At 42.3% G+C, this 26,598-nt stretch overlaps 1 protein-coding gene across 1 annotated transcript; it reads left to right on the top strand.

Annotated features, from left to right (window-relative positions):
- Positions 1-41: 41 nt before the first annotated feature.
- Positions 42-21,007, top strand: mcm4 (minichromosome maintenance complex component 4). The gene is made up of 17 exons (XM_068031809.1): positions 42-116; positions 1,649-1,718; positions 2,571-2,738; positions 3,194-3,354; positions 3,475-3,576; positions 9,585-9,680; positions 9,771-9,866; positions 9,983-10,121; positions 10,546-10,766; positions 13,526-13,646; positions 13,819-14,075; positions 16,537-16,902; positions 17,248-17,375; positions 17,531-17,738; positions 17,848-18,076; positions 19,052-19,185; positions 20,559-21,007. The coding sequence occupies exons 2-17, from the start codon at positions 1,649-1,651 to the stop codon at positions 20,649-20,651; spliced, it is 2,589 nt and encodes an 862-aa protein (XP_067887910.1). The 5' UTR covers positions 42-116; the 3' UTR covers positions 20,652-21,007.
- Positions 21,008-26,598: the final 5,591 nt, after the last annotated feature.

Below are 26,598 nucleotides of genomic sequence, written 5' to 3' on the forward strand. Positions count from 1 at the left end.
AATAGATTCTTCCATATTATTGGAAGTTCAGTGCTGATTGGCTGGGAAAGCGCGCGGGGTAGAGGTCAGCTGACTGATTCCGCGGGAAAAGCAGTCCACAGGGGGAGAGCAATAAGGTAGAAATTAATAGAAAATATTTCGAGTTAGAAGTAAATGACTTGCATTGTATTTAGAGTATTGTGTTTGTTGTGTTGTCTTTGCACCTATAGTCGTGTAAATAAATTGAAATAACAAATAAGAACTGAGCGGCAGGTCTGATTACATCGTTTTGTGAAATTTACCAGGCTTCTCTTTAGGCCAACAAGTTAGTCGTGAAACCGAGTGGATTTAATTTTGTTCTTTTAAAAGTTACATTTCGTTTCTCAAACTTGATTTAAAACAATTTCAAACAAGTTTTGGCGCAAAAGCAGATGAGGGCCCGGAATACAGCAAAAACGATCTTGGTTTGATCATGTTTTAAGGTGTTCGATTTCATTTAAAAGATTGTTTTAGTTTCTGGTAAATTTATTGCGTCTGTCTGATTTTTTTTTATTTGCCTTATACACCCCTTACCCACTCATCCCCCCCCCCCAATTGGGAAAATGAGTAGGACGTTTACGCAAGATGGTTAAGCTTGCAGGGTTACGGGGATCGTCCCGGGGGAGTAGGACTGACTGCATAACTCAGTGGAGAGCCAGCATGGAGTCGATTGCCCGAATGGCCTCCTCCTGTCCCGTACTTGACTCTGCTGTATGACTTATTTGTGCATCCAGAAAGACTACTATTCACTTACCTGTTTGTTGAATGATTCCATAGTTTGTTCCTACACTGCACTGTCTAGGAATCTTGTCCTTAACTTGATGACTGTATAAAGAATTCCCTGAGAAAAAAACAAAAGTTTTCTTTTTCTAGTTTAGACCTGTTCTACTGTCACAATTTATTTTAAATTAGTATTCAGGATTAGCTTTTTCTATACCCTCAACTATCTTGTATACTGATAGAAGATTACTGCTGAGATGCTATCTTTCCATTCGGAAGATCCCAAGTTTCTCAACTCTTAAGAATTCTAGCAGTGGAAAGCAGTTTTGTGGGGCTTATCTCCAGTGCTTCAATGTCTCTCCTCTTTCTGAACCACCAGAAGGGGAAGGTCAGATTAACTTTTTAACATCACATTCACAACTTCAGATCACCTGTGAGCAAAACTGAGAGATCACCTATTTTAAAAGAAGTAATTTTTACTTCTCAGTGACTTTAATAGAAGTGGGTTAAGCAGCCTGCAGACCACCTGCAATCAGACCATTCTCCTTTTATAAAATCTCATGATGTTGAAATCTTCTTGGAGGACAGGATAATGGGTAGTGTGTTGGAATAACTGAAAATAAATATTTTGAAAATTCTGCCCTTGGAAGAAATGATAATTTGAGAATTGGAGTATTGGCCATGAATAACATAAATATAAGTTGTTGAAAGCTGCATGTTCTTTCTAGTGGATATATAACTTTAATTTTTTTGCTATAAATTTCACATTGTTTAATTTTTTTTTAATGGAAGGTATTTGTGTTATAAATGTCAATGACACTGTATTTTGACTTTTCTCCATATTTAAATCTTGTTAAACATGTTTGAATGCACTGCTAAATGTTTGTTTTTTCTAATCCTACTGCTAAAGATGTCGTCACCAACATCTACACCCAGTCGTAAAGGAAGCAAGCGTGGAAGAGGCAGTAACCCTCCCACACGTAAGTCTTATTGTTCACTGCAGTATCCATATACATCATACTATTGAAACCTTTAGAAATTCACTTTACAGCCATTCTTTTTCTTTGAGTACAAAATATTCCACTGAAATATTTGCGTTTTCGATAATTGTACAAAAATAGTTTGAATATTTTAGTTTTAATTGAATAAATACATGTGACCATTGAGATGTTAATTTTAAATGTCACTGAAGAACTGAAAAGAGCTAACTATCCAAGTTCCTATCCCTGCTGTGGCCTTCCCCCTCAAAATATGTTACACAATATTTGGTTCTCTTTCATACAGATATTCACTTTCATAGTGTAAGATAGCCTGCATCAAGTTACCAGCTGGACAAGAGGGAAGAAGTTATTTGTTAACGATAACTGACTGCTCTAATATTTTAAGAGATTCAACTTGATAAATTATCCATCTTGTATTTACATTACAGCTGTCACAGAGTCATTACAGCACAGAAGGAGATCATTTGGCCCATCGAGTCCAGTAGAGCAATCCAATCAGTCCCGTTCTCCCACTCTATCCCTGTAGCCCTGTAAGTTTATTTCCCTCAAGTGCCCATCCAGTTTCCTTTGAAATCATTCATTGGCTCTGCTTCCACCACCCTTGTAGGCAGTGAGTTCCAATTCTCTAAAATGTTTACAGATCCTAGAGTTGTGTGCAAACAAGTGCCAAGTTATGTCACTGCTGGTTTGAACTCTGAATAGATCGTCTGATTTTTATAGTTGTTGTCCATATCGGGTCAGAATTATGATGTTTGCATTTTTTTTTAAAACTTAACTGAAAACTAGAAAATGTAGTTGACATGCTACTAACAGTAAGTTGACCTCTTACAGCTCGTAGCGATGGAGTACAGTCTCCGCCTTCACAAAGGCAGCGGATAGATGATTTAACATCCACTGGGGAGCTGCAGCCAATGCCGACTTCTCCAGCAGCAGATGCTCGGAGCCCACGTGTGCAGGAGTCATCCTTCTTATCCAGCCCAGCACGGTCACGTCATTCAGGTTTGCTGTTTGTCATTTAGAGTGACCTCCGCAGCAATTCAGATATTTGTCAGCAGTGTAGACCACATCCACAACAGCATCAGCAGATATTTTGCTTTCTTATTCTACAGAGTAGAGGACTATGAAGTGTACTGGGAAAAACAACCCGCTTTTTTTTGTACAGTGGGGCTTCTTGTGTTAAACTACTTTTCTGTTATGTGAGCAGTACTGTACTGAGAGGCCAAATACAAATCTTTTTTATTGTATTAACTCCAGTCTCTTGGTGTTTATCTTTAACATTTCAGAATTCTTTTCAATTTTGAGCCAGATGCACCTAACCTGCTGTAACTTCACAGATACCAGAATGTTTAAAAGTTTAAATTTACATGTTTATATATATATATAATTTTTATAGATGTCTATTTAGTCACTTTCTTTTGTTGGAGTAATTGTCTAAATTATTTAATATTTCACAGCTGCCAGTGAATTTGACCTAAGCTCTCCTTTGACCTATGGCACTCCCAGCTCTAGAGTGGAAGGTACACCTCGCAGCGGTGTGCGTGGGACACCAATACGCCAGCGTCCTGATCTTGGGTCTGCACGTAAGGTCCGTCAGGTTGACTTACATGCAGACCAGGTAGGTATTTAATAGAAGCTGTGTAGCTTATCCAGGTTTATATGAAGTCATTTATATATTAAGTTAAGTAAATTTATTATTGTTATGCTTTCTTTTAAAAGTTTGATCTCTTATTTTCAGCCATTGGCAGATGAAGTTGTGACCAGTGAGCAATCCCTTGGTCAGAAGCTGGTAATCTGGGGGACAGATGTCAATGTGGCTGCATGCAAAGAAAAGTTTCAGGTAGATTTCAGATAACTATTAGTTTATTTTTGCTGATGTATGTAAATTTTGCATGTCAAAATGCTGTTTGCATTTATTCTTTAAATACCTGTACTTCCTTTGTACATATTAGGAGGCACTTCTTAGTTATCCTTTTCTGGCTGCAAAATGGTATCACCAAGATGCATCAACACTGTCAAACAAACTGCATCCATACAGAAGTGAAAACGTCTCTGGGACTTTGCAGTTCACCCTGAGAACTCTGGTTATAAGAACATAAGAAATAGGAGCAGGAATAGGCCATTCAGCTGTTCAAGCACACTCAGCCATTCAATGAGATCATGGCTGATCTACTTCAATGCCATTTTCCTGCACTATCCCTGTAACCTTTGATGTTTTTAATATGTAGAAATCTATCAATCTTAGTCTTGAGCATACTCAACAACTGAGCCTCCACAGTCCTCTGAGGCAAAAAATTCCAAAGATTCACCGTCCTCTTGAGTGAAGAAATTCCTTCTCGTCTCAGTCATAAATGGCCTGCCCCATATTCTGAGACTGTCGCCTGGTTCTGGACTCCCCAGCCAGGGGAAACATCCTTCTTGCATCAACTGTCGAGCCCTTTAAGAATTTTGTACGTTTGAATGAGATCACCTCTCATTCTACTAACCTCCAGAGAATAAAGAAAAATTCACAAAAATCCCTGAGAGTTACCAGGATTTTGTGTCTAAAGAAAAAGTGACCGCATATCCCTCGAGTGAGGCAAGTAAGCGCATCGTCATAGTTAGGTATGCAGAGGCCACCCAATTGTTTCTGCTAGGAAAAGGCATGACCTTTCCCCCAGAGTGTGCATTGAATGCCTAAGTATTAGTGAATGGTATCGGGGGAAGGAATATGCCCATACCTTTATATCAGAGGCACCTGGAGTGCAACCTTATTTCAGGACCAGTAACCGTGGGAATTGTCTCGAGTTTACCCATGGACCACATCAACCTGCGTGGGGGCAAAGGTTTTAGCTTCCCCAGTGGTCTTAGAGAAGCCAAACGAGGTCAGGGAGACAGAGCAGTTACAGGAGAAGGCCTCTGGCATTTTCCCTGACTGTGGTGACCCGGTCCATGCTCAAACAAGCTCCGTTAGAGGGGGCTGCACTGGCACTGCAGATGGATGACCCTGCTGTCTGGTTATCCCAAATCTTCTGGAATTTAAAGGAACCCCAGGTCTTGCTGCATTGAGGCTCAGCAAGCCAACCCAGTGTTAAAAAAGTTAGCGCAGACTGCCCAAACTGAAGCTGAAGCAGAGGGAGTTCCAGAGTGCTACTATTTAAAGAATGAAGTGCTGATGAAGTAGAGACCTCCTCACAGACCTGTGGATGAAGAGTGGGCAGTGGTCCACCAGGTAGTGGTGCCCCCAAGGTACTTTAGAGAAATATTGATGATAGCCCATGAAATTCCAACGGCTGGACGCGTCTGTATCCGAAAAACCCAAGCCCACATAAGACAGCGTTTTTACTGGCCACAACTCCACGAAGACGTGGTTAAGTTCTGTAAAACTTGTCACATGTACCAGGCTGTGGAGAAGCCCCAAACTGCGATAAAACCTGCGCCCCTAATTCCCATACCCACTTTTGGGGAACCATTCAGCAGGGTCCTGATGGACTGTGTGGGGCCTCTGCCCAAAACAAAAGGGGGTTACCAGTATCTCTTTGTCATTATGGATGTGGCTGCCTGATTTCCAGAGGCCACCCCCCCACTAAGAACTATCTCTGCCAAGGTACTGGTGGAGGGGCTAACCCAATTATTTACCTGATATGGGCTGCCTACTGAGATTCAATCTGATCAGGGCATGAATTTTATGTCCAGTATGTTTCAATAGGTCATGGGTAATCTGCGCATAACACAGCTAAAGTCCTCAGCCTACCACCCACAGTCACAAGGGACTCTGGAATGGTACCACCAGACCCGAAAGACAATGATCAGAGCATTCTGCTATGAGTACCCCCATGACTGGGACAAAGGGCTGGGATTTCATCTGTTTGCCAGCAGGGACTCACCCAATGAGTCCACTGGCTTTATTCCCTTTGAATTCGTTTATGGACACGAGATGAGAGGTCCTCTTAAACTAATCATGGAGAGGTTTTACACAGGATGAACCTTCCATGTTGGACTACATCTCCGTGTGCCATGAGCAGCTCACAAGAGCCTGTGCGGTGGCTCAGGAACACCTAATAACCTCCTGGACAGCTGTGAAAAGGCAGGCAGATAAACATACCAAGGCCTGTCAGCCCAGAGACGATGTGTTAGTGCTACTACCAATACAGGGTGAACCACTGAAAGCCCGGTCAGTGGCCCGTCCAGAGTAGTAGAATCATAGAAATCTTTGAAAGTTTAAGGCACAGAAAGAGGCCATTTCGCTCATTGTGTCTGTGCCGGCCAAAAAACGATGCACCCATTCCAGTCCCACCTTCCTGCCCTGCAGATTTCGGCACTTGAGGTGCACACCCAGACTCCTTTTGAATGAGTTGAGGGTTTCTGCCTGAACAACGTTTTCAAGCAGTGAGTTCCAGACCCCCACCACCCTCTCGGTGAAAAAAAATTTCCTCATCTCCCCTTGATTTTGCTCGTCAATATTTAATTGACGCCCCGGGCCTTGGGAAAACGCATAAGCTGTGTCACATCAATATGTTAAAGCAGTATCACAGTCAGAAAGGGGATAAACAAGCGCAGGTCTGTCAGGCAGTCAGGAAAGAGGAGGGCAAAAGGGACAGTGAGGACGAGTTAGAGGGAGGCCTGGAGAATTCCCAGATCGAGTTCCCTATCGTCCGGTTAGCTAACACCGAAATGTTAGGGTGATTTAGACATGGTATTATCCTATTTAAATGCAGAACAGGGAGGAGACCGAACAAGGCTGCTCACAGCATTTTAATAGATCTGCAGGGACAAACCAGGGTGCACAACTCTAGCCCTACACCATGTGAATGTAGGAGAGACAAAATCTCTATTGCCTAGGACCCAGTAAACTGACTCGGGTTTGGGAGGAAATTCAGTACGTGCTGGAGCACAAGCTGAGTGAACCCAGTCAGAGCAGCTAGAGTTCCCCAATTGTCCTCATGTCCAAGTCCAATGGCTCAACAAGGCTCTGCATTGATTGCAGGAAGGTTAATGCAGTGACCAGAGCTGACTTCTACCAAATTCCCTGCCTGGAAGACTGTATTGATAGAATAGGAAACGTCACCTACATAACCAAAATAGATTTGTTAAAAGGATATTGGCAAGTTCCCTTAACTAAAGCCTGACTCGGATATAAAATTAAAACCCGGACCCGAGTCATTCAATTTTTTTTAATGCCCGACCCGTACCCGACACGTAGTTGGGTTTGGTCGGGTAGCCAGGCTTTACTGCAGAGTGCAGAATCTGGACTGCACGTTCCCCGCCTTGACGTCCTGAATGTTCATTTAAAGATTACTTCCCGGAGCAAGGCAGCACTGTCCGTGTCCAGCCCAACCTGAGCCCAAATGCTGGACCCAGAAGAGAGACCCAACCTAACCCGAACCCGACACGTCATCTGGTTCGGGTCGGGTAGCCAAGCTTTACCCTTAACCACCCGAGCTAAAGAGATGTTTTTTGTCACCGCAGACAGATTATTCCAGTGCTGTGTGATGCCATTTGGATTAAGAATTACCCAGTCACCTTCCAAAGGCTGATGAACCAGGTAGTGGCTGGCCTACCCCACTGTATAGTGTACCTGGATGATCTGTTAATGTACAGTGACAATTGGGGGGACCACCTAGATCAGTTAGAAGCCCTCTTCCAAAGGTTACAGTTGGCTGATATAGTGGTAAATCTTGTAAAGAGCAAGTTCGCTAAAGCTCAAGTAACCTACCTAGGGCATATTGTGGGGCAAGGGTGAGTGCTGCCCAAAGAAGGGAGGGTACAGGTGTTGCTGAATTTTCCCATCCCCACGGCCAAATGGGAAATAATGCGATTTTTGGGGGTGTTCGTCCCAAACTATAGCTGTCCCACTGACAGACTTATTACAGAAAAAAGCAAAGATAGTGTGGTCAGGGAGGTGCCTAACAGCTTTCGAGAGGCTGAAAGCCATCTTAACCAACGAACCGGTGCTGACAGCTCCAAAATTTAACAAACCATTTAAAGTGGCAGTGGATGCTAGTGACCTCGGGGTAGGTGCTGTCCTGCTCTAAGCTGATGAGTCCGGCATTGAGAGACCAGTTGGATATTTCTTCAAGAACTTAAACAGTCATCAAAAGAGATACTCTACTGTGAAGAAGGAAACTCTGGGACTGTTACTTGCTCTCAAGCACTTTGAAGTATATGTCCAAAATGGATATAGAGACACCACAGCTTATACCGACCACAATCCTTTGACATTTGTGGGGAAATTCAAAAACCAGAAAGTAAGGCTATTTTGATGGAGCCTGCTTTTGCAAACTTACCAGCTAAAGATTACCCACATTGCAGGGAAAAATAATGCGATAGCTGATGCTTTATCCAGAATCATCCGGATGAAAACTAGACCAGAGCACAGCTTATGGCAGTGAGAGATTGATAAGCGAGTGTTTGGTGATGAATGTGCATGTACAGTTTCTTTTTCAATTTCCAACTTTATAATGAAATGCTCCTATCATCGCATTTCATTTCACGTGGTGCAGAGTTATCCCCAAAACGTGCTAGATTGAATGACATTTTAATCCACTGGCTGGAAAACGGAATATTAAACTGGTGCAGACAAACCACTCAAACCTTGCCAACTTCAAACTCTGCCTGCTGACAGTGAGCACCAAGGCATATTCCCTGATGCACACTGTCATGTTCAGTGGTTTAACTGACCTATGTTTGATTGTGTTAGTCTGTTCACCGATCGATGCTCATTGTGCTTACTGACATAAACCTGATGGGGGAGCTACTGAGAGTTTGGAGAAGTTTCTGGAAAGAACAGACAGAGATCCCCTTGAAGGAAATCAGCCACATTGCTGCCTCCTGGAGAATCACTGAATCAGCGTCCACATCTTCAAACCGGAAGCCTTAGGACCACCAAAGGAAAGTCGCACAACAGCCGAATTTGGCCTGAAGCCAGCCGAGTCGCCAACCTCCACGGACTGTATACCCCTTTTATTTCTCTGGACTCTAATTTGACCAATCTATCCTTCCCCACTCTGTAACCTATTTGTGTGTGAAAGTTGATGTGTATTTTATTCTTTTACTTCGATTGGTTTAAGTAAAATAAAGCTAGTATCTTTCTTGTTAAACTCAAAACCTGTCCAATTGATTCTTTTTATGATTATTGCACATAAATAGTTAAGCACTCACTGAATTGGCAAGTATATCCACTTTAAAAAGAATAAACCTGTTGTGGTCAAACAAGGAGAGGGAAGAGAGCCCTTCGACGACTCCTCACCTGATCTAACAATCCTTCTTGTTACCCACACCACTTGCCACAGACCCAGTCTAGCAGCTATGTCCTTTAGGACTCAACCAGCTCGGTCAGTAGTGGTGCTACCAAGCCACTCTTGGTGAGGGACATTGAAGTCCCCCACCCAGAGTACATTATGTGCTCTTGCCACCCTTCGTGCTTCTTCCAAGTGGTGTTCAACATGGAGGAGTACTGATTCATCAGCTGAGGGAGGGGGGGGTAGGTGGTAATCAGCAGGAGGTTTCCTTGCCCATATTTGACCTGATGCCATGAGACCTCATGGGGTCCGGAATCAGTGTTGAAGACTCACAGGGCAATTTCCTCTCTACTGTATACCCCTATGCCGCCATCTGTCCTGCCAGTGGGTTCTTTGTCTGGACCACTAAGCGGGTCAAAAATAAATCAGATGCAACTATCCTTCTGTGATCAAATGAAGCGGTTGACAGTATGACCTGTATTTTTTGTGGTATTATAATGCTGAAACTTGGGATGTTTTTTTTGTATTGTAAAATAGGCCAGAGTGAGGTGGCAGTATTAAGCAAGTGTTGAGATGTGGTTTCTGTAACACTAGAAGAGAAATTAATCCTTATACCATTTTCTTTCAGAGATTCCTTCAACGCTTTGTTGACCCTTCTGTTAAAGAAGAGGAAATTACAGGCCTCGACCTCAATGAACCACTTTACATGCAACGACTTGAAGAGGTAATGCATATCTTGATCCCACCTGTACTTTTGCTAATTATCTCTGTTGTAAATATTCCAGCATTGAAGGAAATCTGACTTTTATTGTAGATGAATTTGGTGGGAGAGCCATTCCTAAATGTGAACTCTTCTCATTTGAAAACCTTTGACCCTGAATTATACAGACAGCTGATTTGTTACCCACAGGTAATGTATGCTGTACAATAAATAGTTGCTTTATAATCACAAGTTTGAAAAGAAAATTGAATTGAAAAAATGTTTAACGGTGCTTTAAAGCTAAACAAACCCTTTTTAATGTATAGGAAGTGATTCCTACTTTTGACATGGCTGTCAATGAACTTTTTTTTGAGCGTTTCCCTGACACTCTACTGGAGCATCAGATCCAGGTTCGGCCATACAATGCTTTGAGAACCAAAAATATGAGAAGTCTGAATCCAGAAGGTAGGATATTGCTGCTAGAATGAAGGAAGCTGGTTTTAGTTGGTAAATCTATTTTATAATATATTGTGTGTTAGTGTTAACTTGAGCAATTTAAGATTTCTCTTGTAAGCCATCTTTAGTAATGTGAAATAAAAACAAGAAATGCTGGAACCACTCAGCAGGTCTGGCAGCATCTGTGGAAAGAGAAGTAGAGTTAACGTTTCGGGTCAGTGACCCTTCTTCGGAACTCCACTATACAATATATTGCAACCTACTCCCAGACTTACCCACAACCTTGAGCTATTTGCTAAGCGTATGATGAGTAGACCTAGTGGATGAGTTCTGTCGGGAAGTATGCGATTTAGTAATGCGATGTTTGTTCAGAATGTTTTTCCATTTTAAGGCTAATATAATGCGAATAATTATTCTGCATTTTTCCTTCCAGATATTGATCAGTTGATCACTGTCAGTGGCATGGTGATCAGGTCTTCTCAACTGATTCCTGAAATGCAAGAGGCATTTTTCAGCTGTCAAGTGTGTGCTTTCTGCACAAGGGTGGAGGTTGACCGTGGCCGGATTGCTGAGCCATCTGTGTGCAAGAACTGCAACACCACACACAGCATGGCTCTAATCCACAACCGTTCAGTATTTTCTGACAAACAGATGGTATGTTTTTCTTCAGAAATACAAGAATTTCCTAATTCCTTTGTACAATTAATGCCAAATGATTGTGGAATGCCACAGAAATAATTTTCCCCTAACTGCAAAGCAATGCTTTAATAATCAAAACTGTATCAAGTATTCAACATTTAATACTTTACAAGGATCAACACGGTACTTTCACCTGTGCTTTACCATGTTGTGGCCAAAATGGTTCATGAGACCCATGTGATAAGTGCCCAAACTTGACTGCCATCAGGGGAAGTGCTGAAGAAGCATACTTCCCGACAGAACTCATCCACTAGGTCTACTCATCATATGCTTAGCAAATAGCTCAAGGTTGTGGGTAAGTGTGGGAGTAGGTTGCAATATATTGTATAGAGTGGAGGAGCCTATAATGGGGAACTAAAATAAAACTTAATAGTGGGGTCAATCTAGGGAAGTACGGGAGATAAAACAAGGAAACCTTTTTGAGTGAAACAAGAATCTGATGAATTTGAGAGATAAAAGTTTTTTTTTAAAGTTTTGGAAAAAGGTGATTACATTTATGAATTAATAGTGGAAAATAAGGAGATGAATTGAACAGGTATTTTACATCGGTCTTCACCATAGAGGATACAAGTAACATCCCAGAAATAAGTGTAAATCAGGAAATGGAAGGGAGGGAGAAACTGAAGAAAACTACAATCACCAGGGAAGTGGTACTGAGCAAATTGTGGGAGCTGCAGGCTGACGAGTCCCCAGGTCCTGATGGACTTCATCCTAGGGTCTTAAAAGAAGTGGCCAGTGAGGTAGTTGATGCATTGGTTTTAATTTTCCAAAATTCCCCAGATTGGGAGAAGGTTTCATTGGATTAGAAAATAGCCAATGTAACTCCTTTATTCAAAAAGGAAGGGAGACAGAAAGCAGGAAACTACAGGCCAGTTAGCTTAACATCTGTCATAGGGAAAATGTTGGAAGCTATTATTAAAGATGTTACAGCAGGGCATTTAGAAAAATACAAGGTAATCAGGCAGGGTCAGCATGGTCTTGTGAAAACGAAATCACATTAACCAATTTATTGGAGTTCTTTGAAGAAGTAATGTTCTGTGGATAAAGGGGAACTGCTGGATGTACTGTACTTAGATTTCCAGAAGGCATTTGATAAGGTGCCACATCAATGGTTATTGCAGAAAATAAAAGCTCATGGTGTCGGGAGTAACATTTTGTCATGGATAGAAGATTGGCTAGTTAACAGGAAACAGAGGGCATAAATGGGTCATTTTCTGGTTGGCAAGATGTAACAAGTGGTGTGCTGCAGGGATCAGTGCTGGGGCCTCAACCTTTTTACAATTTATATAAATGACTTGGATGAAGGGACCAAAGGTATGGTTGCTAAATTTGTTGATGACATAAGATAGGTAGAAAAGTAAGTTGTGAAGAGGACCCGAGGCTTCAAAGGGACATAGGTAGGTGAAGTGAGTGGGCAAAGATCTGGCAAATGGAGTGTAATGTGGGAAAATGTGAAATTGTCCATTTTGGCAGGAAGAATTAAAAATAGAAGCATATTTTCTAAATGGTGAGAAATTGCAGAGCTCTGAGTTGCAGAGGGATCTGGGTGTCCTGGTGCATGAATCGCAAAAGGTTAGTTCGCAGGTACAGCAAGTAATTGGGAAAGCTAATAGAATGTTATCGTTTGTTGTGAGGGAAATTGAATACAAAAGTAGGAAGGTTATGCTTCAGCTATACAGGGCATTGGTGAGACCACATCTGGAGTACTACGTACAGTACTGGTCTCCTTAGTTAAGGAAGGATATAAATGCATTGGAACCAGTTCAGAGAAGGCTTACTAGACTAATACCTGGAATGGGCGGGTTGTCTTATGAGGAAAGGTTGGACAGGCTAGGCTTGTAATGGTTGGAGTTTAGAAGAGTAAGAGGTGACTTGATTAAAACATATAAGACCTTTAGGGCGGCGCAGTGGTTAGCACCGCAGCCTCACAGCTCCAGCGACCCGGGTTCAATTCTGGGTACTGCCTGTGTGAAGTTTGCAAGTTCTCCCTGTGTCTGTGTGGGTTTCCTCCGGGTGCTCCGGTTTCCTCCCACATGCCAAAGACTTGCTGGTTGATAGGTTAATTGGCCATTATAAATTGCCCCTAGTATAGGTAGGTGGTAGGGAAATATAGGGACAGGTGGGGACAGGTAGGAATATGGAATCAGTGTAGGATTAGTATAAATGGGTGGTTGATGGTCGGCACAGACTCGGTGAGCCAAAGGGCCTGTTTCAGTGCTGTATCTCTAAACTAAAAATCTAAACTAAAAAAATCTTGAGAAGTCTTGATAGGGTGGATATGGAAAGGATGTTTCTTCTTGTGGGAGAATCTAGAACTAGGGGTCACCCATTTAAGACAGATGAGGAGAAATTTTTTCTCTGAGGGTCGTGAGTCTTTGGAACTCTCTTCCTCAAAAGGCAGTGGAAGCAGAGTCTTTGAATACTTTTAAGGCAAAGGTAAATAAATTCTTGATAAGCAAGGAGTGAAAGGTTATTGGGGGTAGGTGGGAATGTAACGTTTAGGTTACAGTCAGATCAGCCATGATCTTGTTGAATGGCGGAGCAGGCTCGAGGGGCCGAGTAGCCCACGCCTGTTGCTAATTCGTATGTTTGTATGTAAAGTGTCCTTGTGTAATTCAAGTGCATTTACTTAAGCAATAACGTCATAGTGTACTGTGCACCTGCGCTTGCTGGTCTAATAATCTAGTTTAACCTTTCTTTTTATGATTTTGCAGGTTAAGTTGCAGGAGTCCCCTGAAGATATGCCTGCAGGACAGACACCACATACAGTTATACTGTTTGCTCACAATGATCTGGTGGATAAAGTGCAGCCTGGCGATCGAGTGAACGTCACAGGTAAATCCTACACTGATTAAACACAATGGATATTTAGTTTTAAGGATGTAAAAGTTAAATTAAGATTTAAAAAGCCTTACGTTCTCAAACTTAATGTCTGTTTTTTGATGGTTGATGTCTGATTTTTAGAGGAGGTGGAGCATTGTTTATGTGTGAATTTTCTTTTGTCTAGGCATCTACAGAGCTGTTCCTATCCGGGTAAATCCGAGAGTTAGCAATGTGAAATCAGTGTACAAGACTCACATTGATGTCATTCACTTCCGCAAAACTGATGAGAAACGGCTTCACGGACTTGATGAAAAGGAACAGAAACTGTTCACAGAGCAGCGTGCTGACATGCTGAAAGAGCTCTCTAAGAAGCCTGATATCTATGAACGACTTTCTGCTGCTTTGGCTCCTAGTATTTATGAGCATGAAGATATCAAAAAGGTATAACATGTTCTTGGAAAACACCTTTTACATTTCCTGTATTATGACATGCATGGCTTTATATATTAAACATTGTGTGCCTTTGTAAATCATGGTATAATCTTATGCATACATTTACTTCCCAGGTCTCCTTTCCAACAGTGCATGCTTAACGTGTGTGCGGTCACTTCAGAAAAAAAGATGTTGGTTTCTGTGCTCTAAATATATGCATCTATATATTTATTTTCTTTAATAAGTCCAAAAGTTTCCATGCTACGTTTACATTTTCTCCCCTTTTCCACATGTGCAGCGCACAACCCTCCTAACCTGAAAGACAAGTGGACAAGCTGTCCCTAGCACTTGTACAACTCCCAGAGCCGTGGAACCATAGAAGCAAAGTACAGCACAGAAGGAGGCCATTCAGCCCATGGTGTCTGCTTCAGCTGAATAAACTATCCACACAAACTAATCCCACCTTCCAGCACCTGGTCCATAGCCCTGCAGGTTACAGCATCTCAGGTACATGTCCTGGTACCTTTTAAAAGAATTGAGGGTCCCTGCGTCCACCACCATTCCTGGCAGTGAACTCCAGACACCCACCACCTCTGGGGGATGTAGTTGCCCTTCAGGTCCCCTCTAATCGTTCTACCAGTCACCTTAAATCTGTGCCCCCTGGTAACTGACTTCCCCACCAGGGAAATCAGATCCTTCCTGTCCACTCTATCAAGTACACCTCAATCAAGTCACCCCTCCGCCTCCTCAGTTCCAGAGAAAACAACCCTAGCCTATCCAATCTTTCCTCATAGCTGCAACCTTCAAGCCTGGCAACATTCTTGTAAATCTCCTCTGTACTCTCTCCAGAGCAATTATATCCTTTCTGTAATATGACCAGAACTGCACACAATACTCCAGCTGTGGCCTAACCAATGCTCTGTGCAGTTCCAGCATCACATCCCTGCTTTTGTACTCTATACTTCGGCCAATAAAAGAAAGCATTCTATGTGCCTTCTTCACCACTCTATTGACCTATCCTGCCAACTTCAGGGACCTGTGGACATGCACATCCAAGGTCTCTCACTTCTTCTACCCCTCTCGGTATCCTCCCATTTATTGTATATTCCCTTGCTCTATTTGCCCTCCCCCAATGCAATACCTCACACTTCTTTGGATTGAATTCTATTTGCCAATTTTCCTCCCACTCAACCAAAACATTGACATCATTCTGGAGTCTAACGCTTTCCTCCTCAGTATTAACTACATGGCCAATTTTTGTGTCATCAGCAAATTTCCCAAACATGCCACCCACATTTAAGTCCAAATCATTAATATATACCACAAACAGCAAGGCACCTAATACAGCCCTATGGAACACCACTGGAAACCATTTTCCATTCACAAAAACATCCGTCGACTACTAACCTTTGTTTCCTGTCACTTAGCCAATTCTGGATCCGACCTGCCACCTTCCCCTGTATGCCATGGGCTTTCATTTTACTGACCAGTCTGGTATGTGGGACCTTGTCAAATGCCTTACTAAAATCCATGTAGACAACATCCACTGCACTACCCTCATCAATCCCCCTAGTCACTTCCTCAAAAAACTCAATCAAGTTAGTAAGCCATGACCTTCCTCTAACAAATCCATGCTGACTATCCCTGATTAATTCATGCCTTTCTAAGTGACAGAATCTATTCTGAGGGACAGGATAAACTAACAATTTACCCACCACCGAGGTCAAACTGACCAGTCTATAATTACCTGGCTTATCCTTCGCATCCTTTTTAAACAATGGTACAACATTCGCAGACCTCCAACTGTCTGTTACCTCTCCTGTATCTAGTGAGGATTTGAAGACGATCCTCAGCGCATCCGCTATTTCCTCCCTGGCTTCCTTTGACAACTTGGGATGCAATCCATCCAGTCCTGGCAATTTATCCACTTTCAAGGATGTCAGACGCTCCTAGTACTTCCTCTCTCATTATGCTTATCGTATCTAATATTTCACACTCCTCTTTAACTCCAATGTCTGCATCAACCCTCTCCTTTGTGAGGACAGAGACAAAAAACTCATCAAGAACCCTGCCCACATCCTCTGCATCCACGCATAAGTGCCTCTGTACATCTCTGATATGTCTTAATATTGGCAAGCAGCATCTCTGGGTTTGTCATTTTCTACAATGGGCAATACCTCTTTATAAAATGTTCAAAATCTCCACTTTATACCTCCCAGTAAGCCTGAGATTAGGAAATTGTCCTATTGAGAATCTTTTCATGGATATTTTCTATCATTCCATGGCACAATGCACCAATACACCAGGTTCCAGAATTGTTCCACAACCTACTTATATTTTATGTCTATGTTTTGCTCCTGAAACATAATACCAACATTATACGGTCAGTTAAATTATCCTTGTAACTGGCAAGGGTAGGTTTATGTCAAAATTAAATTTTGTGACAGTCTTTCTTTGTTTTTTTGACCAGGGTATCTTGCTGCAGTTGTTTGGTGGCACGCGCAAAGACTTCAGTCACACTGGCCGTGGCAATTTCCGTGCAGAGGTCAACATTCTTCTCTGTGGTGATCCTGGTACCAGTAAATCTCAATTGCTGCAGTATGTGTACAACCTGGTGCCCAGAGGTCAATACACTTCTGGTAAAGGCTCCAGTGCTGTAGGTCTTACTGCTTACGTGACAAAGGATCCTGAGACGAGGCAGCTGGTCTTGCAGACTGGTGCCCTTGTTCTTAGCGATAACGGCATCTGTTGCATTGATGAGTTTGACAAAATGAATGATAACACAAGATCTGTGTTGCATGAAGTTATGGAGCAACAAACGCTTTCCATTGCTAAGGTAAGAATTGTATAAAACCCCTCCAATGCTGTTTACAGTATTATTTAAAATTAGCATTCAGAATTGAAAGTAAATATGTAAACAGCATGTGTAAAGAGAGGACTATGAGATGACAAGATTTCTCTTTTCTGTATTTTTCCCATCTTACTTCTGTTGCTTTATATACTAAAATTGTCAGTAATTTCTGTTTTCCTTCCTTTGGCTGACTGCTGTCAGCCTCGGTACAGAAAGCTTGGAAACCATTGTACACAGTTCCTTTCTTGATTAGTTCTACATCAAATTATGCTTGAGGGGGAGCTGAAATCTATATTTCTTTAATAAAGTGCATAATTCTGTACATTTTAGGCTGGAATTATCTGTCAGTTGAATGCCCGCACATCAATCCTGGCAGCTGCAAACCCAGTGGAGTCACAGTGGAACCCCAAAAAGACAACTATAGAAAACATACAGCTTCCACATACACTACTGTCCAGGTAGGATAAACTATTCAAATAATCTCACAATCGAGATCTTAAACCTTATAAAGGTCTAGTGTTTCCAGAAGTCTGTCCCAGAATGACATTGCTTATTTTATGCTGTTGACTTACTACTGGACACACTGTTGTAAGTGTATTGATTATTTTTGTAGGTTTGACTTGATCTTCCTTATGTTGGACCCACAAGATGAAGCTTATGATCGGCGTCTTGCCCGCCACTTGGTTTCACTTTACTATCGAAGTGAAGAGGAAATGGAAGAAGAATACCTGGACATGGCAGTGCTGAGGGATTACATTGCCTATGGCCGCACCTATATCCACCCTAGACTTAGTGAAGAAGCCAGTCAATCACTGATTGAGGTGAGTACTCGGTACTTGGTGTGATATTTTAAAGTATTTATAATGTTTTCACATAGTACATCACCTCACTAAATACTCTCTATGCTTTTTTGTTTCCTTCATGTTCAAGGCTTATGTGAATATGAGGAAAGTTGGCAGTGGCAGAGGTATGGTGTCAGCATACCCCCGACAACTGGAGTCACTGATACGTCTGGCAGAAGCATACGCCAAAGTGCGTTTTTCTGAAAAAGTGGAAAATATAGATGTAGAAGAAGCAAAACGTCTTCATCGTGAAGCTCTGAAACAGTCTGCCACTGACCCAAGGACTGGAATTGTAGATATATCTATCCTTACTACAGGTAATGAATTAAATGAATATTGCTTTCATTTGAGGTGTCAAGTCCAGGAAAAAGTAATTTTGGGAACTTGGGAATGTTGCCACGTATATAAAATTTTGGAGGTTTTAGTCATACAAATATGTGTTCATGACTGGATTCTGCAATTTACTGTAAATATAAATGTAGTAGCACCAGTTTTACAAAGGTAATGGGACATATTGTGTGATCGGATGGTGTCGTGCTGAACATTCACCTTTTGAGACCTAATTTTAATTCAAACACAGACTGGTTTCTCACTGTTGATTGTAGGATGATGAGGTTTGATTAATTAGTGCTTCTCACAATCTCGGGATGCCCCAAATACTTTTAAAATGTATTCACCGTTGTAATGTAGAAAAAGCAATCGCCATGTTTTTGCACAGCAAGGGCCCACAAACAGCAAACAATGTGATAATGGCCAGATAATCTGTGTTGGTTAAGGGATAAATATTGACCAGGAATCTGGGAAAAATTCCCTTGCTATTCTTTCAAATAGTGTCATGGATCTTTCACACTCATGTGAGAGGCAGATGGGCCACAATTTAATGTCTAATCCAAAAGATGGCACCTCTGACAGTGCAGGCTTCCCTCAGTATTGAACCAGAGTGTCAGCGTAGACTAGACTCACCATTTCCCTCTACTCATGTACAGTACAAAACTGCTAAAATAGAAAAGGCATTAAATTGACAGTCTCATTTGAAGAAGCCGTGAAGATTAAGGCTGCAGTTATTACTGTTAGAAAATGAACGGATCGGTACAGCTAATTATATTATACTGGATCTTGGCTTGTTTAATTCTGACACTGAATTGTGGAAACATTCTATTACCCAGGACTAATGTTCTCATTTTGGTAAGCAGCACACAGACTAGGTAGAACTACAAATCCAGCTTCAAAGGATAATTATTGCGTTGTATCTAATAATGAATTTGAAAATTTTGTGATTTAATTTGTTTCAGGAATGAGTGCCACTGCTCGTAAACGCAAGGAGGAATTAGCTCAAGCCTTGAAGAAGTTCATACAGTCTAAAGGCAAAACTCCAGCTATGAAATACCAGCAACTTTTTGATGATCTGAGATGTCAGTCAGATGTTGTAAGTTAGTTTTTAATCTTGTGTAGAAAAGTTTGAAATTTTAGAAAAGGCTGCATTTGCTGACAATGCACCCACTAGGTGGCGCATTACAGGAACATGTGCAAATGCAGCCTCATCGACTGAAACGTCACTGCCTGCGACATCTCCGGCAGCTGCCGTAATAAAAATGGCGCTGCTCAATTTGTCACAAAAAAAGAATTTTAAACCCAAAAGCATCCCACCCCGAACAGCACCCCACTCCCTCCTGCCATCGTGCTGCCCTTCGCCGCTCTTCCTGCGCCCGTCTTCTTGCTGCTTCAGCCGCTCGTTCCCCGCTGCTTCTCCAGGCAATGCATTGGGGAGTGATTGGCCAAGGGTGGGGGGGCGGAGAGCAGCTCTAGCGGCGCGACAGGGAGCGATTGGGTGGGGGGGTGGGGTTGGGGAAGCAGCAAGGCAGGGAGCGATTGAGGGAGCAGCTGAAGCGGTGAGGCTGGGAGTGAGCGGCCGAGAGGGAGAAGTGGTGAGGCGGTGAACAATTGGCCGAGGGGGGGGGGGGGGGGGGGTACTGTTGGGGTGGACGAATGGAGGTTGCGATTGCAGACATTGAGGAGTGAGGCAACGCTTAGACATCATTACGTCCGCCATCATTGCATGGTGACATTGATGAGCGCAGGTGCAGATTCATACTGGCAAGCTGGCAAACGTTTAGACACACTGATGACATCGGCAATAGCTCTGCTATTAGAATATCCTAAGTGTGAAATGGGAGCTCTTGGGTTCTCGTTTTTTTCCCTCCTACTATTTTTCTTTTGTCTTCTCATTCTGATCTATGGTATAGTTAATAATATTGGAACTGGAGTACATGTTTACACCCATTATACCCCAGAAAATGGATTCCTATTATTGGCTGTGACCTTTGTGGAAAGACAGAAGTACCCCTAGTTCAAAAACAAAATAGGCAGAGGCTTAGTATTGTCTAAAGACATAGAGTAAGAATGGCTTGTGAACACTTGAATGCATTTCTAGCCTTAATGTATGGCCCAACACTGTTGTTTCTTAGAACAGTGGTTATTTTTTGTATTTACCAGTAATTATGGAGTTGTAAAGTCCACATGGATGCTAGTTTTCATGTTTTGTGCCTGAACAGTCTCTTAAAGATTGTTGCTGTGCAGGTGGGGGATAACAATAGCGATAATGAAACACTTTGGGGATATCATGTCACAGGACAGGAGCAACCAATGATGCAGGGAGAGATAATTCTTACTACACTGGTACTGAAAGCATCATGTGACTAAATGTGCCAAACAGACCAATTGTATTTACACCAAAAGACCTATTTTGTTTGCAGGCGTATACAACCTGGATCTGATTAGAATCTTTTTTTATCATCTTAGGCTATTACCAAGGATATGTTTGAAGAGGCACTCCGAGCTCTGGCAGATGAAGACTTCTTAACTGTGACTGGGAAAACTGTTCGACTGCTTTAAAAGCAACAATTCGAAGAACTTGATCAGTGATGCTTACTTCTGATTTTGGTTACTGAAACTGATTTGCTATTTGGCAGATGTATTTCACATTATTTTGCTTAGTTACCCCATAGCCATTTTTAAAGCTTTTCTCTTTTGTATTGCCGAGCTTAAGGTAATGTCTCTTAATAGAGAGGGAGAGGGGGAGGGGGAGAAGCAATCAGCTAACACCACTGCCAGAGTTGTAAATAACTGGTTAAAATTTTACACTTTTCATGTATTGTGCCATTTTAGAGAGTAAGGAAATGAAATAATTTGGATGGAGATGATGAAGTAGTGAAAATGTTTGTACTATCAATAAAAGTTTGCATTAACTTTTTTTTCCCCTGTGAAGTTTGTTTGACATGGAAATGCAAACTGTACAGAATGGAAGATGATAACTTCCAAGAAATTTTGGATTTATATCTATGCTAGATTTTAAACTTGAGCCCAATACATAAGATGGAACATTTAAAATCACATCTTTATTCTCGTGCTACGTAAATTTCCTGCTGCCTGATAAAGTTGAGAGAGAACACAGGCAATATCAAACTTAATATTTGGTCGCTGACAATGCAGGAAAGCTGGTTGTGGGCAGAAATGATGAATAACACTAGTAAAATAGATTGAAGCATTAGAAATATGAGTAAGTTTTTTAAAACCTGAAAGTCTAGATTTTCTGACGTTAGCTGGTGTGGATGTGTGTTCTTTGCACCTGTTTTTCCCAAGGAGCTCATTGGCAGAGCTTCAAATGCACCTTTAGACATGTAAGAGATTAAGTTATTGAAGAGCATGTAAAAGTGCAAGCGAATAATATGAATGGGGCAATTAAAGGAAAGTGTCACTAGAGATAGATAACTTTCTGCAGATCCTCAAACGGCTTCTTAACCCATTAGTGTTTTTTTTTTGCCAAGTCTGATGGGGCGCAGTGAGTGGCAAAAACATTGGTAAGTCTCCAGGATAATGGTGCAGCCCAGCACCTATACCCTTTTGATGACTGGCCTGAGCTGTAGGTGGTGCTGCTTGAAGTGGTTTCAAAGCCATCCCACAGCACCATTCCTGTAGGCGAGTGTTACAGCATGCCTGCAGTGAATTGGAAGCAGTTTAGAGGCTCCAGTAACCTACTTTTACTGAATGCACCAGCCCTGTGCTGTAAATGGCCTTGCAGTTTATGCACTAATCTACATCTGGCTTTGATACAAGAAGAAAGTTCCCTACGGTCACTGCAAGTTAAATGTGCCAGAGCCCCCATCCCCAGCCAGGAATAGTTGGTAGCATCTTAGAAGGCATAGCCAATCAGGATACATTGGTTGCTCATCCTGGGATTCCTTCCTCGGCTAAAATTAAGATTTTATGAGTTGGGGATGCTTTCATGGAAGTGTCAACAATATTGTTAGGTATTTAAATTAAAGCCTGGCTACCCGACCAAACCCGACTACATGTATCCGGGTTGGATCTGTTATTCTGTGTCCAGCATTCGGGGTCGGGTTGGGCTGGACTGTACTGTTTTGTTTCATATTGTTTTTGTTTTAATCTACGCTTTTTATCTGCTTCAATAATATGTTTGTTATTTTCGGGTCGGGCCAAGCATTTAAAAAAAATTAAAGGACTCAGACCCGGGTCAGGTTCAAGTTGGCTGTTGTCAGGTCAGGTTTGAATTTTATACCTGAGCCAGGCTTTATGTATCTTTGGGTCTGCTGTCCCAGCATTGCTTTGTATGCAGTGATTGTTTACCTCGGCAGATGTGAGTGGCTGGGTACAGAGATCTCTAATGCAACCTAGCTTTTCAGGCTTATGAGAATTTAAGCAGCAGGCAGCAACAGCTGCATTTATATAGTGCCTTTAGAAAAATATTAACAAGTGTGTAATTAAACCAAAAATTGAAGAGAAACAGTTAACAAACAACTACCATAAACATAGCCTGTGATTGACTTCATTACTGTGTCCTTTCCATTTGCTACTCAGCCACCCTGGATACCCATTTCAAATGGGTGTGATTTATGTTGGACCTGCTGCATGCCACAATGGTTGAAATGATGTGCAGAATGGACATATTTTAAATTAATATTAAATGAAGTGCCCATCAAGTTGTCCAATTGGCTGATTGCTGGTCCCACCCACAAGAAACATGTCTGTAATGTGAGTACAGTTCCTGCGAGACTGCTGCCCAATTTACATCACAACAATTGGCAAGTGACATGAGAAAATCTAAACTAGTGACACCCACACCACTGGTTTAATCAAAGTAGGAAAAACAGTATTGAAGTTCGTCCTTTAATCTTCAACTCAGCCATATCAGAAAAGCTATACTTTTTGTAATGCTATACAATCGGGTTTTGTGGCTGGGCACTCACATTTTAACCAGGAGATCCCCTTTAAATCCCACCTTTGACAATTGCCACATCTGAGTTTCTACCACTTTGGAGTTGAAATACTCGCAATCCATTCCCTAATCTTCAGGTGTGACCCTTTTGACCGATTAGCTTAGATCGTGTCTGGAAATGTACCCTTAGGTTTTACATTCACAAACTTCACAAATTTGTTAAATCTCAAGAAGAGCAGAGCAATGGATTGACGCATTGACCTTTTGTTACATTAGGACCTGGATCTAAATCCAGTTGATGGGATGAAAGTCTTTCTACCAGCAATATCACACACATTGAAAGTGCGATGATACAACATTCACGGACTATGAAGAGTTATGAAAAAATTAACTTTGTTCACGTTTTAAAATAAAGGTTCATTTTTTAAAAAAGACAATCATCCAAAATGGCCACTGAAGAAAAAAGGGATTAGCCTTTTGTGTATCTAAACAGTATGACAAAGATAATGGACACATCTTCAAAGCCAAAAGATATTAATGAAACCCATCTTACACCTATCCCAAAACATTCCAGAATTGAATGTCGTCTAAAACAAAGGAGGTGTGAAGTAGCCACGTCCTTGGCCATTGAGTGATCACCTTGGGACAGAAACCAAGTGTCTCCGAACAGGAGGTGAAAGGTGACACAGTTTTACTTTAAAACAGAGACATCCAGAAAGACAGACTGACCCAGAAGGTGAAGCTACTTGTAACAGCTGGCATTCCAGCAAGACAGAAAGCACATGCCCTGCTGAAAGATCTGACATATACATTATATAGCAGAGAGCTGGAAGTGACCCACCATCTTCAACAGAACTTCAATCAAGAAAGAAATCTACAATCACATCAGGCCAGCCACCAACTAGAACTTTAGGCTTAAGAGAAATTCAACAGGTTTATCGTAACATTTCTCCCCCCACTAAAAACCACCTTCCTTTCCCTTCTCTATCTGTTTCTTGTGTGTGTGTGCGCGCACGCAAGGGAATACGTGAGTGGATGCGGTTGCGATAATTTCAGGATAAGTCATATTGATCAAGAAACAATTGACTTTCTGTTTTTAAAACCTACAAGAAAACCTAGCACTGTCTGGGTATTTGAAAAATAAACAAGTGATTCCTGACAACGCAGCGGCCCACTGACGTCATCAGAGTGCGCCAAGCTGCGCACATGCGCAGCTACATCTTGCCAGGACTAAGTGGCGCATCCGCGGGATGATATCATCACACAGCACCAACGTCATCGCGTATCCGCGCCTGGTCCATCTTCGCGCCTGCGCGATAAAGCGTCATCGGGTTTCCGGCCCCATCCACTCGGCTGAAGGAAGCGGTTGAATGGGAGACTTTGAGGCTGGAACTCTCCCCCCTTGGCAACTCGATCGGGGCCTCAATGTTTACTCCCGCCACTCGCTCTAGGTCTCGCTGCTCCATCCCACTCACTCCCCTGGCCGATTGTTCCCCGCCTGCCCCCCACCTCCAGCCGCTAGCTCCAGGCCGCGCCACTTCCCTCCTCTCAGTCTCTCGCTCCTATGTCGCTCCGTCACCCCTTGCAGCCCGCCTTGTTTCTTCGGACGGCACGTGGGTACTGATCAAACATGGGAGCGAGTGGCCGAGAGGAGGGAAGCAGTGCGGCCTAGAGCTAGCAGCTGGAGGGATGGGGGTAGGGGGTGGGGAAAGCGAGCAGCCGGAGAGCGGGGTGGCGCGAGCAGGGAACAATCGGCCAGGGAAGTTGGGGGGAAGCAGCCAGTGGGAAGGAGGGGGAGAAAGCAAGTTGCCGAGGGGAGAGAGCAGCCAGTAGCTGCGTTCGGGTGAAATCAGTCCTGGTCAGTCATATAAACAGATCACGATAATGAATTGGCAGCACATTTTATACTCTGCCCGATTTTCATTTCCATCGATCGGGGTGTCAATTCATTATCTTCCAATGGAAATTCAATCATTAAATTCCTTTTGTATTTAATAGGGTTACTGGAATATTAAATGGATCTGAAGATTACAATATATATACTATAACTACATATAGCATATTACTGGATTTCCATCCAACTTAATGTAAGGTTAGTTTGCTGGAATGATCTAGACATAAGCATTTCCTGTGATAAATTGAGCAGTGCCATTTTTAATCCTGGCAGCTGCCTGAACGTCGCAGACACTGACGTTCCAGTTGAAGAACCTGCATTCGCGCATGTGCAAGTACTACGCCACCTAGTGGTTGCGTTGTCAGCAAACACAGCCAAAAATAAAACACCAAGGGGCTAAACTCTAATACAAATACACTTGCTGTGGTCAGTAGAAGCACTATTACATATTTATAATTACAGTATTGTACCAGAAGACTAGAGGACAGCTAATGTTATTTTTATGTTTATACGGGGAGATAGAACACCTCCCACTGGTTTGCCACTGATTTTCCTTCCAGTCCATTTTTGCCAGGTCACCTCTCAGCTTCTTAAAATTTGCCTTCCCCCAATTTAGAACTCTTGCTCCTATTTTATCTTTGTCCTTTTCCATGATTATGCTAAAATGTACTGTATTATGGTCACTATCTCCAAAATGGTCACTCATTGTTACTTCCTCCACTTGCCCAGCTTCATTACTGAAGACGAAATCTTGAATTATGCCCCCTCTCATTGGGCTTGTTATGTGTTAGCTAAACAAGTTCTCTGGAACACAGTTCAAGAATTTTGTCCCCTCTGTGCCCTTCACACTGTTTGTATCCCAGTTGATATTGGGGTAGTTGAAATTCCCAACTATTATTGCCCTATCATTTTTGCACTCAGAAATTTGCCTACATATTTGTTCTTCTACCTCCCTCTCACTATTTGGGGGTCTCTTGTACACTCCTCATTGTGTGGCAGCCCCTTTTTTATTTCTGAGCTCCACCCATATGGCCTCATTTGATGATTTATTCAGCATATCATCCCTCCTCAAAGCTGTTATTGATTCCTTAACTAATAATGCTACACCCCTTCCCTTTTTATCTCCCTCTCTATCTTGCCTGAAAACTCTATATCCAGGGATGTTAGGTTGCCATTCTTGCCCCTCCTTAAGCCAAATTTCCGTTCTAGCAACGATATCATGTTGCTATGTGTCTGTCTGTGCCCTCATTTCATCGGCTTTATTTGCTATACTCCTTGCATTTAGATTTTAGATTTTTAGATTTAGAGATACAGCACTGAAACAGGCCCTTCGGCCCACCGAGTCTGTGCCGACCATTAACCACCCATTTATACTAATCCTACACTAATCCCACATTCCTACCACATCCTCACCTGTTCCTATATTCCCCTACCACCTACCTATACTAGGGGCAATTTATAATGGCCAATTTACCTATCAACCTGCAAGTCTTTTGGCTGTGGAAGGAAACCGGAGCACCCGGAGGAAACCCACGCAGACACAGGGAGAACTTGCAAACTCCACACAGGCAGTACCCAGAATTGAACCCGGGTCGCTAGAGCTGTGAGGCTGCGGTGCTAACCACTGCGCTGCCCTATAAATACCCTTTAACACTGCCAAATTCCTGTGCGGAACACTTTTTAACCTTTGCTTCTTCTGTCTTTCAGAGTCA

This window comes from Heterodontus francisci, chromosome 5 (assembly GCF_036365525.1).
Source record: "Heterodontus francisci isolate sHetFra1 chromosome 5, sHetFra1.hap1, whole genome shotgun sequence".
In the NCBI taxonomy this organism is placed as follows: domain Eukaryota; kingdom Metazoa; phylum Chordata; class Chondrichthyes; order Heterodontiformes; family Heterodontidae; genus Heterodontus; species Heterodontus francisci.